The 21,022-nt window shown below is 37.6% G+C and overlaps 1 protein-coding gene across 1 annotated transcript in view; it reads right to left on the reverse strand.

Moving 5' to 3' along the window:
• LOC111149044 (coiled-coil and C2 domain containing 2A) overlaps positions 1-21,022 on the reverse strand; it is a 131,415-nt gene that overhangs the window by 1,663 nt on the left and 108,730 nt on the right. Inside the window, exons 30-35 of the mRNA XM_022505936.1 lie at positions 18,953-19,042; positions 17,295-17,408; positions 15,838-15,972; positions 4,496-4,618; positions 2,418-2,476; positions 374-551 (exon numbers count right to left, since the gene is read on the reverse strand). Of these exons, the coding sequence (XP_022361644.1) occupies positions 374-551; positions 2,418-2,476; positions 4,496-4,618; positions 15,838-15,972; positions 17,295-17,408; positions 18,953-19,042 (699 nt within the window). The remainder of the gene's footprint in view (positions 1-373; positions 552-2,417; positions 2,477-4,495; positions 4,619-15,837; positions 15,973-17,294; positions 17,409-18,952; positions 19,043-21,022) is intronic.

Here is a 21,022-nt window from a genome sequence, read left to right on the forward strand (position 1 = left end):
TAGCATTGAAAAGCAATTAGTATAAAATCATCTCCTTAAAACTGATCAAGAGTGGTGTTTGTTTTACCTTTATGCACAGTTGAGTCTAATATGATTTAGCCAGATGTTTTAATTTTATTTAATACTCTTGCAATGCATTATATTAAAGATACTTTTCATTCCATAGTCTAAGAGCATTTTCAGTTTATAGAGGCATTTTGTTGTTTAATAGCTTAATTACTGAGATAAACTTTGAATTATGTCTTTTACTCTAGGCGGCTTCATCTATGTACTATGGAGAGAGAAGTTGTTACTGTTTCTAAAAATCCATTACCATGCAATTTTCAATTTGAAATGAAATCCACAGGCTCAGTTTAGAGCCACTGGTACTTACCCGGTAGTCTCCCAGCTGTTTGAGCAGCTCTGCTCTGTGGTCATCTTCTACATCTTCTCCTCGACTTCTTTCTAACACTGGCAAGAAGTGCCGTAGAGCAGAGGTACAGTACCTGTTCCATCTAGTCAGATGGCGTGGCCTCCAGTCCATGATTTTTTCTTTTAGTATTTTTTCAATCCTGTTTATAAAAAAGAAGCTCTATTTTTTGCAGCTGTGGCTTTTTTTTTTTTTTTTAAAGACTTTATTTCACAGACAGAGATCATAAGCAGGCAGAGAGGGGAGGAAGCAGGCTCCCCACTGAGCAGAGAGCCCAACACAGGGCTCCATCCCAAGACCACGGGATCACGACCCAAGCCGAAGGCAGAGGCCTCAACCCACTGAGCCCCCAAAGCCCCCCAGCTGTGGCTTTTGTAAACAAAGATACAGTTCATATGCAGTGGGGATTCAGGCGGAGTTGTCATTCACTAGGCATAGTTCATGTTGAAAGCCTTAAATATATTTTTTTTTCTAAAGATTTTTATTTATTTGACAGAGACAATGAGAGAGGGAACATGAGCAGGGGGAGTGGGAGAGGGAGAAGTAGGCTTCCGCCAGCAGGGAGCCTGATGTGGGGCTTGATTCCAGGACCTGGGATCATGATGTGAGCCAAAGGTGGATGCTTAACGACTGAGCCACCCAGGCACCCTGAAAGCCTTAAATATTTGTAGGTCTTAACGCTGTGTATTGATTCTTTACCGTGTGCTGTGACTTCTGTTTATGAGGATTATTTTCCTGAATTTCCTTAAGACTGTTCTTAGGATATCCATCATTACTAAGCTTTACATCCTATAGATCCAATACCTATCATATTAACTACAAAGCAGGATATCGAAAATTAAGTTGCAAACAGAATAAAGGAAAATAGCTAACGTTTACTGAGCTTTCATTTAGCAGGTACTACGTAAAATGATTTCTATTCATTTTTATTTAATCCTAACTGTGACTATGAGGGGGATACTGTCCTCAGTATGAGGCAAGATGATGACTTAAAAATAGGGGGGGAAAAAAAGAAAATGGCAGGGGAAACTTGGGTTTAGTTGAAACCCTACCAATTCTAAGGCCTCTTGGGTATCCCTAACCAAATGCACAGGTTTAGGGGACCCAGCTAGTTCCCCACTGCTTAATAGCTATAGGATCCTCTTCTCATTTGGCACGTTACACATATTTTTGTTCTGGTTTTCAAGATGATCTGAGCAAGAGTATGGTTGAATTGCCATGCGCTTCATCAGTATTGGATAAATAAATAATGTGGGTCTAGTAGTATCCTGAACCTATCAGAAGAAACAAAAACTTTTGGGGGAATTAGTTGTCTAGGTAGGGATCTCCAGTAAGGCTTTATTTAAAACTTGAAATTGAGAATAAATTGGAGTCTTTTAGTAATAATACCTTAGAAAGGGTCACATTTATTCTTGAGTATTTGACATGCTGCTCTTTAACACAGCTTGATACACTAGAAAGGGCACACAGACTTTGAAATCAGAAAGATCTGACTGGGCTCAGAAGCCTCCTCTGACACTGAGCAAGTACGTTGAGCCCTTTGAACCTTGGTTTCCATGTTTGCAAAACCGGAAGAGTAAAGTTTCATTTTATAGGGTGTTAAGAATTACAGGGACTCTTACCAGCTTTCTCCATGTGTTAGGTTTATAAACTAGTTGAGGCTCAGTAAGCCACTAACTGGACAAAAGAGGCATGTTTAATTAAGGTGAGGATTATGATAAGTCTGAACAAGACCCATAATATGATGCTGAGCTCTCATTTGAGGCAAAGTTTTGGGAGAACTATTGTCATTGCTGGAGGTCACTTGTGTTTGCTCCACACCACGCTGATACGAAGACATCCCTTTGAGCTATGGGATTTAGAGATCACATCTGTATTTGGTATCTGTCTGTGAACATGAATTAAATTTAATTGCTCAAATTATTGATCCAGGCTGAGAATTGCTTAGTTTGGTATTATGCTCCCAGTGACAGATTTGTGGGATGTGGATTTATGGGTATCATATGACCTGTCTTGTAGCTCAGCTGCGGCCGCTTTGTCTGTGCGCTGGTAAATTAGTTCTTCTGGCTATAAAAGAGAAAATAGTTCAGAAATTCTAGAAATCACTTACACTTAATTTGAATAGCTATCCATTCTTTTCTAAATCTTTTAAAAAATTTATGAAATCTGAGACATTCCTTCAGATACAGAGGATAGTATTACGGATACCAGTGTACCCATGACCCACCATAAGTACAATACCACAAATAAATTATACTGCTGTGTAGTTCTTAATTTCTTCTCTTTCCTTTTTCATCACAGAAGTAGCTATGACCTAAATTTATTTTTTAGCACTTTCAACATGTATCTACTGTGTGCCAGGCACTTTTACAGGTGATAGGAATATATCCATGAATAAAAATTCCTGCCCTCCCAGTGTTTATATCATAGTTGGTGGAGATAGGCAAGTTAATAAAATGTATTTATGATTTAGTTGCAGATTTATGTCCCCTCAAACATTGTTTTATTTTGGTTTGGGTGTTTTCTAAACTTTTTGTAATAGTTTTTTTTTTTTTTCTTTGTAATTCAAGTTTAGTTGACAAAATTACATTAGTTATTTCAGTTGTACAGAGTAGTGATTTGACAAGTCTATGTAATAGTTTTATGCTGTGAATTTGCACCTTTTCTTTTTTCCTTTAATACTATATTTAGAGATAATAACATCCACACCTTTAGAGTGCTAAGATTTATTAATGTTGATTCATTTGTCTAACTACTATAAAATATTCCATTATGTACTCTACATAATTTGTCCCTTCTGTAATTACAGTTCTTTGGGTATTATAAACAATTTTTTAAAAAAGATTTTATCTATTTATTTGACAGATAGCACAAGTAGGCAGAATGGCAGGCAGAGGGAGAGGGAGAAGCAGGCACTCTGTGGAGCAGGGTGCCCAATGTGGGACTTGATCCCAGGACCCCTGGACCATGACCTGTGCCGAAGGCAACTGCTCAACTGACTGAGCCACCCAGGCGCCCATAAACAATGTTTCTATGGAAAATCTTGTATATGTCACCTTGTACACATGGAAGAATTTCTGTAGGGCACTGTCTTTTAAACCTTTTTTTTTTTTTTTGGAAAGGTTTGGATCACAGTAAAAAATGTATGTATTACACACTCAGTATACACACACACACATACACACACACATATATAGCTAACAAGTTTTAGTAAATAGTTTTCATGCTTACTACTTAAAAGTAATCTTTTCATGCTTATTACTTACCACTGGCTATGACCCTCTGGATCATGCCCTGTGATTTGATTCCATGTCATGAAATTTAGTTATTAATTTAGTGAATTGAGACCAGCATTTAAGAAATTAAATAGAATATATTTTGTGGTACTTTATGTCATAAGGCTTATTATATCAAAACTTAATATTTATATACTGATTCATGATATGGTGGTAATTTCTTTCTTTTTTTTTTAATTTTATTTTAGAACCCTGGGGTTTTTAAAATTTATTTATTTTTATTTATTTTTTATTTTTTAAATGATTTTATTTATTTGAGAGAGAGAGCAAGAGCATGAGAGGAGAGAGGTCAGTGGGAAAAGCAGACTCCCTGCCGAGCAGGGAGTCCGATGTGGGACTCGATCCCAGGACTCCAGGACCATGACCTGAGCCGAAGGCAGTCGCCTAACCAACTGAGCCACCCAGGCGCCCCCATATGGTGGTAATTTCTTACTGTGAGTTGGGCTCAACTAAGTTTGAAAAACATTATTTTTGACTGAATATCTAGGAATAGAATTAAGGGTCAAAAAATATTTGGCTACCCAATATAATGATTTCAAATTCCTTACTTTGTCTAATTTTTTTTTAAGAGAGGGAAAGAGAGAGGGGGTGCGGATGAAGGGGGGGTCAGAAGGAGAGGGAGAGAGAGAGAATCTTAATTAAGCAGGCTCCACACCTAGTGTGGTACCCTACCCAGGGCTCTATCTCACAACCCTGGGATCATGACCCAAGCTGAAATCAAAAGACACTTAACTGACTGAGCTACCCAGGCGACCCCTTTGTCTACATTGTTAATAAAAGAATTATATACCTGAACGCTAGAGAGGCCAGGATATGGAAGGCTTCTTGAAAAGAAAGATTTCCATAGCTTGGGCTTGGTGACGTCAAAATTCATCCGTAGTGGGGAGTCATATCGTTGAATATTAAACCAAATCTAAAAAAGATAAGACTACATTAGTATATATGGTGGCAGATATATATATAGATGCGTGTATGTGCATGTATATATAGAGGAAGCAGACAGCAAGAGGACAGGATGCACTTTTTTTTTTTTTTTGGCCCATTTTGATTTGTAAAACCAGCATGCATTTTACAATCAGAGACATCATAAAATGGTTATTGGCTACTTTTTCATATTTTACATCTGAAGTTGAGGTGTACCTCACCGCTGATTATAGGTTGACAAAATAAGATAGTTCTAATAAGAAAAAACTTTTTAAGGAGAAGATAGACAAGGCTTTTCCTTTCTCAGTGGCTTTTCTCTGTTCTTCCTAGCCTCATAATTGAGTTACGTATCTACGTCTTTGCTTCCAGAGCACTCTGCAGTCTCTAAATAGCACCTTTCTTGTTGAGGCATGCAGCACATTGGTTCTGGAATCAGGCCACTTGTATTTGAATTCTGCCTCCAACATTTACTAATGGTGTGATCTTGGATGATTTTTTTTTTTTAAGATTTTATGTACTTATTTGTCGGGGGGATGGGAGGAGAAAGGGAACGCAAGCGGGGGAAGCAGCAGGCAGAGGGAGAAGCAGGCTCCCTGCTGAGCAAGGAGCCCAATGTGAGACTTTCTCCCATGACCTGAGCCAAAGGCAGAAGCTTAATTGACAGCCACCCATGCATCCCTTGGGTGGTTCATTTAACTTCTTTGTACCTCATTTTCCTCCTCTATGAAACTGGGATAATAGTACCCACCTCAAGGTTGCTGAGGTAGATTAGTTAATTCACCTCTTAGAACAATGCCTGGTACATCGTAGGTGCTCAGTAATTGTTAGCTAATTTATTACTGTTGTTAATTGCCTATCTACCTGCCTCCTCACTAGATTTGGCAATGTTGTCTTGAGGCCATTTGCCATGTTTGTTATTCACCACTGTATCTTTAGCATTTAGCATAGCTTCTGGCATATAGTAGGTGTGTTAAACGATGTACGCATTAGTGGTAAATTTGTCCATTCCACAAATTTTCAAGTATCTACTATGTTTGGACCCAATTTCAGTCACTAGGGATAAAGTAATGAATGAAACAAAGTTCCTGCCCTTATGCAGGAGCTCGTGAGAAGATAGTGTGAACAAATAAATAAATATACGGGATTTCAGATGATGTTACATGATGTAGTAGATTGTGTCACTGATCTCAATTCTTCACCCCTTCATGTATCTACACTCTGCCATGTTACTTTACAGTTCCTCCCACTAAATGCAGTGAAATAGATTTCCCTGCTCCTTGATGTTTGGTCGTAGAATGGGACAGAAGTATTTGTGTGTAACTTCTGAGTCTAAGCTTAAGAGGCTTTGTGTGTTCCTGCTTGCCTTTTTGTGCTTCTGCCAAGTCCCAGAATAAACACATATGAAGCTGAGCCTTCCTGCTGACCCAGAGATTCATAAGAATAACTATTTGAGGCCATTTAGTTTGGGGATGGGTTTTTACTGTCTTTACGGTGGCAAGCTAACTGTACAAGGGCTGTGGAGAAAACGTGGGAAGATGTGAAATTTCAGGGTGTGCAGGGAAATTCTTGCTGGAAAGATGACATTTGATCAGAAATGTAAGAAATGAGAGAGAAATTTATGAAGCTGTCCAGTAAGGAGAAAGGTCATTTATGCAGAGGAGACAGCAAATGCAAAATCTGCTTGATGTGTTGAGGATCAGTGAGGAAGATGGTAGTTTCAGAGGAATGAGCAAATTACAGCAGGTAAGAGATGATATCAGTGGAGGATGGGGAGTGGTGGTGGGATGGCTGTCAGGTCATAAAAGGCCTTGTGGATTATTTTAAAGACTTTGATTTTAGAGTGAGCTAGGAAGACACTGGAATATTTTAAGCAGGGGGTGACATAGTCTTTCATTTTCACACTAAACTCTCTGCTGTTTTGAGAATAGACCCAAGGTGGTAAGGGCAAATACTGAAGTCTCCAGTTGGGAGGCTATTTGAAATAATCCAGGTAAGAGCTGCAGTAGTGTGGATCAAATAGTAACAGTGAAACTGATGAGCTATGGACAGATTCTGGATATACTGTGAAGCCCACAGGATTTGCTGATGAATAGGATGTGGGAGAAAGAGAGAAAGGAATCAAAGTGACTGCAAGGATTTTGGCCCAAGTAACTGGACTGATGGAATTGCCCTTTACTAGATCAGAAAGACTGCAAAAGGAAAATGGGAATTCAAGTTTGGGCATGTTAAGTTTGAGTTGTATGTCTGGCATCTACATGAAGATGATGAGTAGGCAATTGGATATTTGAGTCTGAAGTTCTGGGAACTAGGTGAGCTAGAGATAGACATTTGGGGATTTTCAGTATATATATGTTCTTAGGGAGGAGGTATAAATCGAAAAGATGTTTGTTGAACTTGAACTTTGAGGATCTGATTTTTCAAATTTGGAGAAATAATGAAAAAGCAGCAACGGATGCAGAGAAGGGGCAGCCAGTGAGGTTAGGGAGGCTTGGAATTCAAATCAAATTGTTTTAAGAAGGCAAGGTCTTTAAGAACTACAGTTTGACTGTAGGGTAGGGAATGTACAGAAAAGTAGTGGGAAATAGTGCTGGAAAAAGTTGAGGTCCGATTATATAGGACTTTGAAATCTGAGGTAGAAATTTGTTCTTAAATCTGTATACTTTTTGAGCCATAGAGTGATGAAGACAATTTCATAGATTTAATCAGTTATCAGCGTACCAAATAATTGGTTGAGTTGGAGAGATTTAGTTGGTTATTTATAGTTAATTTGGGGTTGAAACAATTATGGCATGGCCTGGGAAACAATAGGTAGAATCTGTATGATTTGGTATCTGTTAATATGATTGAGGTAGGAGGAAGTAAGGGAGAGAGAAAAATCAAAGACAGTTCTGAGGAGTGAATCTAGGTAACTGACATCATAGAAACAGGAAGCCAGGAGGAGGAACTGATTTTGGAGACAAGGGGGAAATTATTTGAGTTTTGGATGGCCAAGTTTTAGATTTATTTTAAAAGATTTATTATTTATATATGTATATATATATATATATATATATAGAGAGAGAGAGAGAGAGAGAGAGAGAGAGCACACTTGTGCATGAGCAGTGGGGAGGGGCAGAGGGTTAGAGGGAAAGAATCTGAGCAGACTCCCCATCCCCACTGAGGACCTTGAGATCATACCCTGAGCCGAAACTGAGAGTCAGCTGCCCAATGGACTGAGCCACCCAGGTGCTCCCAAGTTTGAGATTTTGATAAAGCCCTTCCTTGGGTGTCTCGCAGAGAGAGATCCTGAAAATTCAGGATCCAAAGACAGATTCTGGGGCTAGTGACAGGATTAGAACTTCTCTGCCAGGATAGCCTATATAGAGTTACAGTTAATAATAATAGGTGTGGTCCTGCAAGAAGTTTAAATATAGAATCTTCAGGAACATAGACTTTTTTTTCATTTAGCTTACTTTATTCTTTTTTTTTAGTGGTCTCCAAACATTTTTTTATTAACATGTAATGTTTTATTTGTTTCATGGGTAGAGGTCTGTGATTTATGAGTCTTATGCAATTCACAGCTCTCACCATAGCTCGTACCCTCCCCAATGTCCATCACCCAGCCACCCTATCCCTCCCATCCCCCTCCACTCCAGCAACTCTTGACTTTCAGTGGTGGGAAGAAGTGCCAGTGAAAGAAACCCAAGAAACTCTTGCAGAGAAAATGAAAACCAAACAGTTCTTTATCTGTAAACCAAGGTGGGGGAAAGTGTTTGTTTGTTTGTTTGTTTTCATGAAGACCGTGTTAGTGATGTCATGTACCACAGAAAAGGCGAAGAGAATGAAGATGAGAGTAAACCATTGGATTTATTTATTCATTAGCAAAACAATGGTACTTCTTAGAGTTGAATTTCTATAGGATGGTCAGGGAAGAGGAACTAAATTATTAAAAGGGTTAAAGTCTGAGTTTCCTGGGAAGATAGAAGCAGGGGATATAATTAGGAATTGAAGAATTCTTGAAGCAAAGGAAGGAGAAGCAGTGGTAGTTTAGGGTGTATCTGGATTGGCAGAAGCATACAAGCACACCTCTGAGATATTGTGGTTTGGTTCCTGACCACTGCAATAAAGTGACTATCATAATAAAGGAAGTCAACTGAATATTTGGTTTTCCAGTGCATATAAAAGTTATGTTTACAGTATACTATAACCTATAAGTGCACAATAGCATTATGCCTACAGAAACAATATATATACCTTAATTTAAAAAATGTTGCTAAATATGCTAACCATCATCTGGGCTTTCAGTGAATTATCATCACTGATAACAATCATCATAACAAATATAATAATAATGAAAAAGTTTGAAATGTTGCAAGAATTACCAAAACATGACACAGAGACATAAAGACACAAAGTGAGCAAATGCTGTTGGAAAATGGCATCGACTGACTTGCCTGGCACAGAGTTGGCACTGACGTTTAATTTGTAAGAAAACACAGTATCTGTGAATATAATGAAGCATAACAAAATGAGATATGCCTGTATTTTAGGACCGTTGGACTTCTGAGCATATCAATAGATAGAGAAAGAAAAAAAATATAGGGGCAAGTTGTAATAATGAGTAGAGAGACATGTCTTGTAGTAAGAGTGGAAAGAGAAACATAGGTAGAAAGGGGAGATACTTATTTCTTGGCAAAGAGTATAGGAGGAAAACGGCTGACAATCCAGAGAAGTTGTGTGGTGGAGCACAGGGCAGTGGAGGTTTTAGAGCACAGTATCCGACCAGCTAGTGAGCGTAAGGTCCTCTATCAAGAGAGGCCAAGGCTTAGAGCAGCTTTGGAACGGCTGCCATGAAGGATGCCCAACATCATGAGCTACTGTTGTGCTTCTTGTTAGTGAGGAGGGGGGTCTTTCTCACGAAACCTGGGCATTATGTAACTAGTCAACCACACAGTAATTGTTTTGAGGACTAATAATAATTTTGACAGGGAATGGAGTTCTTTGAGGGCTTTCTCAATGCCTGTTAACTCTGCTTGATTACAAATGGCCTTAACATGGTTCTTTAAACATAGGAGGATCTTAGCAGTTCACTCATGATTATGATAATGCTTTTAATTAAAAAAGTAATGAACATGAGAATGGCACTCCACAGTGCTATTCAAACTTGCAATTAATAATAGTTGCCATTTGCTGAAGACCTATGAAAGACAGGTACTTTGTTGGGTGCTTGGCATATATTTTCTCTTATTTTAGCAGGTACCGTAAAGGGTAGACTACCCTAAAAGGCAGATTTATGAGAGAATAAGAGCATGTGAATGGGGAGGGTTAGAGGGAGGGAGGGAGAGAATCTGAGGTTTGACACACCGCTTGATCTCATGACTCCAAGATCACGACCCGAGCTGAAAGCAATAGACGCTAAACTGGCTGAGCCACCAGGTGCCCCTAGACTAGTGGTCTTTAAAGTAGGTTGCACTCACCAGAGATATGAGGAGGAAATATTATATCTTTTTTTTTTTTTTAAAGATCTTATTTATTTGACAGAGAAAGGATCACAAGTAGGCAGAGTGGCAGGCAAAGAGTGAGGTAGAAGCAGGCTCCCCACTGAGCAGAGAGCCTGATGTAGGGCTTGATCCTAGGACCGACCTGAGCCAAAGGCAAAGGATGAACCCACTGAGCCACCCAGGTACCCCAATATTAGATCTTCTAATGCCTTTTTTGAGAGTTTTTTTCTCTGTATAATAATATATTGATGCACAAATTAAATGTATAATTCATAAACAAAAATATTATATTGTGGATGCATGCTCAAGTGGTTTTTTTCCTGATGTCCATGAAGATTGAAAATGAAGGGATGGAAACACACACAAGTGGAAACAAAAAGAAACTGGGGTAGCTATACTTGTATTGAAGAAAATAGACTTTAAAACAAAGATTGTAACTAGAGACAAAGAAAAATACTACATAATGATAAAAGGGACAATCCAAAAAGAGAATTATAACAATTGTAAATATCTGTGCACCCAGGATAGGAGTACCTTAATACTTAAAGCAACTGCTAACAGACATAAAGGAAAAAATAGACAATAATACAATAATAGTAGGGGAGTTTAACACAACACTTACATCAATGGATAGATCATCCAGACAGAAAATCAACAAGGAAACAATGCTTTCAATGACTTGTTAAACCAAATGGACCTAACAGATAGATATAAACACACTATTCCATCCAAAAACAGCAGGAACATTTTAGGTGCACATGGAACTTTCTCCAGGATAGAACATGTATTAGGTCACAAAATAAGTCTTAATAAATTAAAGAGACTGAGATCAAATGATGCATCTTTTCTGACCACAATGGTTATGAAACTAGAAATCAATCACAAGAAAAAATTTGGAAAGAACATAAATAGGTGGAGGCTAAAAAACATTATTAAATAATGAATGGTTGAACCAAGACATCAAAGAGTAAATTTTAAAAAATACATGAAGACAAACAAAAAACAAAATCTTTGTGATGCTGTAAGAGCTATTCTAAGAGGGATATTTACAGCAGGATAGGCCTACCTCAAGAAACCTCTTTAATAAACAAGCTAACCTTACTCCTAAAGGAGCTAGAAAGAGAAGAACCAAAAAATCCCAAAGCCAGTAGAAGGAAGGAAATAAGATTAGAGCAGAAAAAATGAAATAGAGATAAAAAACAAAAACAAACAAACAAAAAAAACCCACCAAAAAAACCACAAAAAAAACAAAACAACACACCCAGAAAAGATCAATGTAACCAAGAACTGGTCCTTTGAAAAGATAAAAAATTTGTAAACCTTTAGCTAGACCCATAGAGCAAAAAAAAAAAAAAAAAAGGACTCAAAATCAGAAATGAAAGAAATAATTACTGATCACAGAAATACAAATGATTTTAAGAGAATATTATGAAAAACTATGTATACCAACAAACTGGACAATGTAGAAGAAATGGATAAATTCCTAAATATAACTTAAAACTGACTCTGGAAGAAATAGAAACTTTGAACAGACTAATTACTAACAATGAAATTGAATCAGTAATTAAAAAAAAACTCCTAACATGGGGCGCCTGGATGGCTCAGTGGGTTAAAGCCTCTGCCTTTGGCTCAGGTCACGATCCCAGAGTCCTGGGATCATTTCCCATATCGGGCTCTCTGCTCTATGGGGAAGCTGGTTCTCCCTCTCCCTCAGCCTGCCATTCCCCCTCCTTGTGCTCTTGCTCTCTAACTCTCAAATAAATAAATAAAATCTTTAAATAAATAAAAAATAAAAACAAAAAACAAAAAACAAAAACCAAAAACTCCTAACAAAATTTTAGCACCAGATGGCTTCACAGGTGAATTCTACCAAACATTTAAAGAAGAGTTAATACCTATTCTTTTCAAACTATTCCAAATAATAGATTTGGAAGGAAAGCTTCCAAATTCATTCTATGAGGACAGCATTATCCTGACACCAAAACCAGACAAAGACACTACAAAAAAAAACCCCTGTAGGTCAACATCTCTGATGAACATCATTGCAAAAATCCTCCACAAAATATCAGCAAACCAAATCAACAATATATTTTTAAAAATCATTCATTGCCAAGTGGCATTTACTCCAGGGAGGAAAGGGTGGTTCAATATTTGCAAGTTAATCAATGTCCTACATCACATTAATAAGAGAAAAGATAAAAACCATATGATCCTCTCAACAGATGAAGAAAAAGCATTTGGCAAAGTACAGTATCCATCCATGATAAAAAAAAAAAAAAAGCTCTCAACAAAGTAGATTTAGAGGCAACATACTCAACATAATAAAAGCTATATATGACAAACCCACAGCTAACATCACATTCAATGGTGAAAAACTCAGATCTTTTCCTCTAAGATCAGAAACAAGACAGGGATGTTCACTATAACCATTTTTATTAAACATAGTACTGGATATCCTAGTCACGGCAATCAAACAATTAAAGAAAAGGCATTAAAATTGGTAAGGAAGAAGTAAAAATTTCACTATTTGCAGATGACATATTATAAAAAGACAACCCTAAAGATGCCAGCAAAAAACTCCTAGAACTGGTAATTGAATTCAGTGAAGTCGGATACAAAATTAATATATAGAAATCTGTTACAATTCTATATACTAATAATGAAGTAGCAGAAAGAGTAATGAAGAAAACAATCCCATTTACATTTGTGCCAAAAATAACAAAATAACTAGGAATAAACTTAACCAAGTAGGTGAAAGACCTATACTATGAAAACTATTAAACATTGATGAAACTAGTTGAAGATGACACAATAAATGGAAAGATATTCCATGCTCATGGATTGGGAGAACAAATATTGTTAAAATGTCTACGCTAAGGTGTGGTGCATAAACAATGAGTCTTGGAACACTGGAAAAAATAAAATTAAATAAAACCATCTCTCAAAATTAAAAACAAAACAAAGCAAAAATGTCTATGCTACCCAAAGCAATCTACAGATCTAATGCAATCCCAATCAAAATACCAATGGCATTTTTTTTCATAGAACTAGAACAAATAATCCTAAAGTTTGCATGGAACAACAAAAGACCCCAAATAGTCAAAGCAGTCTTGAAAAAGAAGAACAAAATTGGAAATATCTCAATTCCTGATATCAAGATGTACTACAAAGCTGTAGTAATCAAAGCATCATAGTATGGTACTGACACAAAGATAGACACATAGATCAACAGAACAGAATGGAGAGCTCAGAAATAAACCCATGCTTATACAGTCAATTAATCTTCAAAAAGGAGGCAAGAATATGCTATACCAAAAAGACAGTGTCTTCAACAAATGGTTTTGGGAAAATATGCAAAAGAATGACGCTGGCCCACTTTCTTACACTGTACACAAAAATAAACTCAAAGTGGATTAAAGACCTAAATATGAAACCTGAAACCATAAAAATCCTGGATGAGAGTGCTGGCAGTAATTACTCTGACATTGGCTTGTAGCCATATTTTTCTAGATATGTCTCCTGAGGCAAGGGAAACAAAAGCAAAAATAAACTACTTGGACTACATCAAAATAAGAAGCTTCTGCCCAGCGTAGGACACAACAAAACTAAAGGACAATATACTGAATGGGAAAAGGTATTTGCAAATGATATATCTGATAAAGGGCTAGTATGCCAAATATATAAAGAACTTATACAACTCCATACCAAAACAATAATAACAAACCCCCTAAGTATTCCAATTAAAAAATGGACAAAAAGACATGAACAGACATTTCTCCATAGAAGACATACATATGGCCAACAGACATATGAAAAGATTTCCAACATTACTAGACATCAGAGAAGTGCAAATCAAAACTACAATGAGATATTACCTCACACCTGTCAGAATTGTTAAAATAACACAAGAAAGAATAAGTGTTGGTGAAGATGTAGAAAAAAAGGAACTCTTGTGTATTGTTGGTGGGAATTCAAACTACGGAAAACAGTATTTTCCACTATGGAAACCAGTAACCACTATGGTTAACACTAAAAAGTGCAACCCCTATGGAAAACAGTATTTTTTTTTTCTCAAGAAATTAAAAATAGAATTACCATATGATCCAGTGATTCCACTACTGTGTGTTTACCCGAAGAAAATGAAAACAATTCATTTGAAAAGATATATGCACCTCTGTTGTTTACTGCAACACTATTTACAATAGCCAAGATATAGAAAGAACCCAAGTATCCACTGATAGATGAATGGACAAAGAAGATGTATATATGTATATGTGTATACACACACACACACACACACACACACACACACAAACACTGGAATATTACTGAGTCATAGAATGAGATCTTGCTGTTTGTGACAACATGGATGGACCTATAGTATGTAACGCTAAGTGAAATAAGTCAGACGGAGAAAGACAAATACCACATGACTTTACGCATACGTGGAATTTAAGAAACAAAACAAAAAAGAGATAAAACACCAGACCCTTTAATACAGAGAACAAACTAGGGTTTGCTGGAAGGGAGGTGGGTAGGGGGTGGTGAAATAGATAAAGGGGATCAAGAGGCAGACTTATTGAGATGAACACTGAGTACTCTGCAGAATTGTTGAATCATCATATTGTACACCTGAAACTAATATAACGTGTGTTAATTGTACTTCAATAAAAAATACACATTGGGGATACATGCTGAAATGATTTTTCTGACAGGTGCGTAAAGTTCAGACCACTAAGACAGATGATGATGATAAAAATAATCATAACAAACAGTATAGAGTTGTTCCTGTGTGTTAGCTGCTCTACACTGATCACCTCATCCATGGCTCACAACACTCTTCAACGTAATTGCTACCATTACGCATTTTACCAGTGAAGAAGCTGAAGCTGTATGACACAAGAAATTTTCCCAAGCTCACACAACTAGTAAATGATAAAGTTTAAACTCGGGTAGTCTGACCCCGTGACTCGTGTGTGTGTTTTTTTTTTTTTTTTTTTTTTTTAAAGATTTTACCTTTTTTTTTTACACAGAGAGAGATCACAAGTAGGCAGAGGCACTGGGGGGGTTGGGGGGGGGGGAAGCAGGCTCCCTGCTGAGCAGAGAGCCCAATGTGGGGCTCCATCCCAGAACCCTGGGATCATGACCTGAGCTGAAGGCAGAGGCTTAACCCATTGAGCCACCCAGGTACCCTGTGAGTTGTGTTTTTAACCACTTATTATATGGTACCCTTCATAATTAAGTTTGCCCCCAATCACCTGGTGTACACTAGGAATCTCTCTTTAAAAAGGGAAAGGAAGGGGGAAGGGAAAGAAAAAAGGAAGGAAGGAAGGATGGAAGGAAGAGAGGAAAGAGGGAAGAGGGGAGGGAGGAAGGAACCCAGTCTTCTTAGATGGTAAGTTTGCCTCACTTAGTTCTCAAAACTATGAGTTAGATACTTATAAACTGTACTTTGGAAGAGATGAGGACAGAGCCAGGACATAAACTCAGGTCCTCTGAATCTAAGCTTTTTAATCTTTTTAACCTCATTGTGCTTCTCTGCAGATCAAGTGACTAATTCAACCAAAAGTTATTGTTTAGGACAGTCTTGCCACTGTGCTTGACACTACATTTCTTTAGCTGTTATATATGAATGTTCATATAAATTTTTTGATATATAAAATATTATTAAATCAGTAGGTCAATTAAAAAAAAAAGAAAGCAACAGTCATCCAAAGGTAATACTTACATTATCGGGACCTATTAAACAGCCCACACTTTTTAAGGGACAGAATGTATCAAATTGTCCATAAAAATGTCCAGTGCAGGGATTCCATATTAAATAGTGACTTTGCTCCCGAGTTAGCACATAAGCAGTTGGACCCTGAAGGAAAACAGTCATTACGTTTCCAATTAATTACATAGTTGAGGTCAAGATTAGTTTGCACACATGATTCATTATTTTAGTTGGACCCCTGATTTCTAAAATTCATGGCTAATGATGAAAATTAGTTTGAAGTTCTAGGTTGCACTGGACTTAAGAAATAAAAGCAAATGTTCATTTTTGCAAAATGTTTACATCTGCTAGTATAGTAGACAAAATAGGGATAGTTGATTAAGTATTTGGAGGGCTGATTATATCTGAATACAACTCTGTTTCTAATACAGTAAGATACATTTATAATTATGTAAATGTGTAGATGTTTTGAAAAGATACACACCAAACTGTTAGCAGTGAATACACCTGGGGTAGGGAGTGGGTGTGGGGGTTAGAACCTGACAAAGTACTTTAACTTTTTACTCAGAATACTTGTATATTCTTGGATTATAATTATTACTTTTTTTTTTTTTTTACAGTGAGCATTTATTCATTTACTGCTCATGTATGGATTTCCTTTGATGCTCACAATAGACTTCTGGGGAAGGGAGGGCAAGATTTATTATCCTGATTTCCTTATAAAGCTCAGAGTTGTGAACTGACTTGCTTAGAGCCACACAGCTCATGAGGAATAGGCAGAGCTTTGAACCCAGGCTTCGTGACTTCTTAGACTAGTGTTCTTTTCCTTGTACTGGGCTCCCTGAAATATAATGATGGATAATGAATTAGTTTTTGATGTGATATTACCTGCGCAGTGGCAATTGGTGCTATCTAATTCCCAAGGATTCCTGGAAACGTGTGGCCTCCTTTGGATACACTCTTTTTGGATAAGATGCTTTAATTCGTGTGAACTTTCTAAACTTGTACCTCAAATTACCCTAACATTCCCCAAATTTAGGGATATTTGCAGTGGACTGTGGGAAACATTCAAATAGTTGCTATCTCCAGTCCAATAAAAGTAACAGTATTATCAAAATATAGCCGCGGACATTCTTTTCTTTGTTCCTGTGGTTATCTGTTGGGTTCCCCTTTGGCTGCTGGTTAGTCCCAGATACCTGGGGAAGCAGTGGGCGTGACAGGAGAGATCTCTGCCCTTGGCACACTTCTTCAGCCCCCCTTCATTCCTTAGCGTAACACTGGATCACTAAGGGAATCCACCGTTTCATGTCTTACCACTGGTTCTCTCTGCCCACCGTGCAATCTCTGGGCCACTTTCCTTGCAACTCAAAGGACTGTTATGCAAATGGGTACTGTTCATAATCTGGAACCCAACACAACCATCTTAGACAACTACACTCCTCTGTTGGAGCGAGCCTGCATGGTCTTACCTCAGGAATCGCACTGCCCATCATGAGCCAGGCCTTCTTACCCAGAGAGAGAAAGTAATTACAGAGTAACACTGCATGCTCTTCTTCGTCTCCTGCCAGGAGATCCAGAAATTGCTGACAGAAAGAGAGAAAAACGATGTTGTGTTGACTGCTTCATTCTGGATTTGCCATACAGGATTTTTAAAAAGTCACTGTTAAACTGAGTGCCTTAAAGTAGAAGACCTATTTAAAAAACGCTTTTTCCAGATTTTGGTTTTATGTTCTAATTCATTAGAACAAACAAACGAACATGATATTTTCTCTGACACTGATGACATGGATTTCTAAAATCGACACGATGGGTGGGGGAGACAAATGTCAAAGTTTTACTTTTCATTTTGAATTTATATATGATAGCTCACTGTGTGCTGAACACTTTTTTAAAGGCTATTTTTACAGCAGGTTTAGATTCACAGCATAATTGGAGGAAAGATATCCCATCCACTCTTGCCCCCACACATTATCAGCATCCACCCACAGTAGTGTTAGAACTGTTACAACTGAGAGACCTATACTGACACGTCAGAATCACCCGAAATCCACAGCTTACAGGAGGCTCACGCTTGGTGTTGTATAGTCTTTGGGTTTCAACAAATGTGTAGTGACATGTACCCATTACTAGAGTATCACAGAATATTTTCACAGCCCTAACAATCATTTGTGTTATGCCTATTCACCCGCTCCCAAATTGTTTTAAACCCGTTGCATGCATGAACTTATTTAAACCTAGAATAAACTTTTGAGGGAGGTACTCCTCTTCCCATTATATAGATGAGGAAGTGGAAACACAGAGAGGTGAGGGAATCTCTAGGGATTGGGAAAGCCAATCTGGCTTGAGGGCACATGAATATTCTGTTCTTCGCATATTTTCTTTAGATGTCTTGAGGTTGTGGAAATGTTACTCTAATATGTCAACGTTATGTTGCCAAAATATCCCAGGGAACAAAAAAAAATTTAAAGTGTACTTAAACTTCTTTGGTTTGGAGCTATCTTTCAAAAGGAGTTGTAGGATATTGCTTAATTTTATGCAAACACAGTACCACATGAGATCCAGAAGCAGAATGACTACCTGTGATAATATATGTGTTTGTTTCGTCGAAGATCCATGTGGATGTTATGTAACATACACAGAATGTAAATCCCATGAGGGCAGAGGCCATGTTTATTTCGCTCATAGCTCAAATTTAGTACAATGTCTGATATGTGGTAGGTGACCAGGAAGTACATACGAATCAATAATGACATCATGTGCCTTAAGAAGCCCATGAATTATGGAATATGTGAGTTCCATGTATAATATGGAGCATAATTTTGATTTTTTTAAGTGAATAAAGCTGGGATATTGTTAAGATAATACTGGGAGGATACATCAGTATTATTAAGACATCTGAAACATTTTTTTATTCTTTGTGGAAATGTTTTTTTCTTCATTTCTGAACTTGGTCAAATGGAACCAGAAAGAAAAAAATACTTCAGAATTTAGCTCAGTCTGCTAAACAAATGACCAAATGGATTTTCATAAGGACTAATGAACATTTCAATTTAAAATCACACAAGCCCTTGGCCCATGTTCAATGAAGTCAGCACAAGCTGTAAATCTGTGAGGAAGAACTACTCACATCGGAGGTGCTCCACAGGTCACAGATGCTGGCAAATGAAACCGTATCAGGCAAGAAAGGAATCAATGACACATATCGAGCCACCAGTTCCTGTTTAAACAAAAAATAACAGAGCAGTTCCTGTTTAAAAAAAATAATTTGTGGTAAAATAGAAAGCTGGATATGCTACCTCATTTCTTTCTTTCTTTCTTTTTTTTTTTTTTAAAGATTTTTATTTAGTTAGTTATTTGACAAACAGAGATCACAAGTAGGCAGAGATGCAGGCAGGGGTGAGGTGGGGGAGCAGGATCCCTGCTGAGCAGAGAGTCTGACCCGGGCTCAATCGCAGGACCCTGAGATCATGACCTGAGCCGAAAGCAGAGGATTTAACCCACTGAACCACCCAGGCGCCCGCTACCTCATCTCTTGCAAGAAGGTTTCCTGTATCACAGACATTTATGTGTACAAAATGAAGTGAGCGCTCACCAACTGTTCCCTGAGTGCTGTGTTCACATTATGTCATTTCGCCCTCTGCACACACCCTATGGAGGAAGTCACAGCTAATACCCATCTTTCACAGATGAACACACTGGCTCCTAGGTCTCTTACTTTCTGGTATAAGAGGACTTTCCACAGTCATCTTGTATTTTCTCAAGCTCAGTCCAGAAAGCAGCCATTTCTCCAAGGAGGTTTTTTTTTTTTGTAATTTAATTTAATATTTTTCAGTGTTCCAAGATTCATTGTTTATGCACCACACCCAGTGCTCCATGCAATACGTGCCCTCCTTAATACCCACCACCAAGCTCACCTAACCCCATCCCCCCAACCTCCAAAACCTTCAGTTTATTTCTCAGAGTCCACAGTCTCTCATGGTTCGTCTCCCTCTCTGATTTCCCCTAACTCACTTCTCCTTTTGAGAGAGCAATAGTATTTAGAAACTGAAACCCAGGCATCATTTATAGTACAACTCATATTCCTGCAGTTTGTAAACATCTTCTTATTTGTGGCTTTTCATTTCCTTTGTGGTGTCTTTGATAAACCCAAGTTCTCACTGTTAATATGGCCAAATGTATCTTTTTTTTTTCTTACAGTTTGTGCTTTTTTTTCTCTCTTGTTTAAGAAATACTTTCTATCTCAAGTCATAAAGATAAAAATGTCTTCATATTTAAGTCCTCAATCTGTCTCTGCTCTTGAGTGATGTGAAGTAGGAATCTGTTTTTATTTTTTCAATATGTAAAAATCCATGATTCCAGTAAAATTTATGTAAGAGTCAATCTTTTCTTTACTCATTTCCAGTCATCGGGTTTGAGTGGGTTAAATTTGAATGGACTTTTTATTCTTTTCCATTTTTCTCTCTGTTATCTGTGTCAATACCATTTTACTTTAATTACTATGGTCTCATAACAGTCTGGATATATGGTATGGCAAATCTTCCCACTGAGTTCTTCTTATTCCTCAGGATGTCTTGGCCACTTTGGCCCTTTGCACCATCATACAAATATTAGAATCAGCTTGCCAAATTCCACCATAATCAGTTTAAAAATCTAGTTTGACAGTCTTTATTTATTTTTTTTTTTAAAGATTTTATTTATTTATTTGACAGACAGAGATCACAAGTAGGCAGAGAGGCAGGCAGAGAGAGAGGCGGAAGCAGGCTCCCTGCCGAGCAGAGAGCCCGATGCGGGGCTTGATCCCAGGTCCCTGGGATCATGACCTGAGCTGAAGGCAGAGGTTTTAACCCACTGAGCCACCCAGGCGCCCCTCTAGTCCCACTTATTGACAAGACTGTCTTTCCCACTGAATTTCAGTGGTGCCCTTGTTTTCCAATCAATTTCTACAAAAAATAATCTTCCTGGGATTTTGATTGGGATTGCAGTTAAGCATGTGTTCCATTTACTTACCCCCATAATCTCAGCAATATGAGACTTCCAATTCTATAACATGGTATATTACTTGATTGATATATATATCTTTAATTTCTCTTCTTGAATATATATATATATATATATATATTTTTTTTTTTTTTAATTTTATTTATTTATTTGACAGACAGAGATCACAAGTAGGCAGAGAGGCAGGCAGAGAGAGAGG

The sequence above is a fragment of the Enhydra lutris genome, unplaced genomic scaffold (assembly GCF_002288905.1).
Source record: "Enhydra lutris kenyoni isolate GAN:26980312 unplaced genomic scaffold, ASM228890v2 scaffoldscaffold21, whole genome shotgun sequence".
NCBI classification, from domain to species: Eukaryota; Metazoa; Chordata; class Mammalia; order Carnivora; family Mustelidae; genus Enhydra; species Enhydra lutris.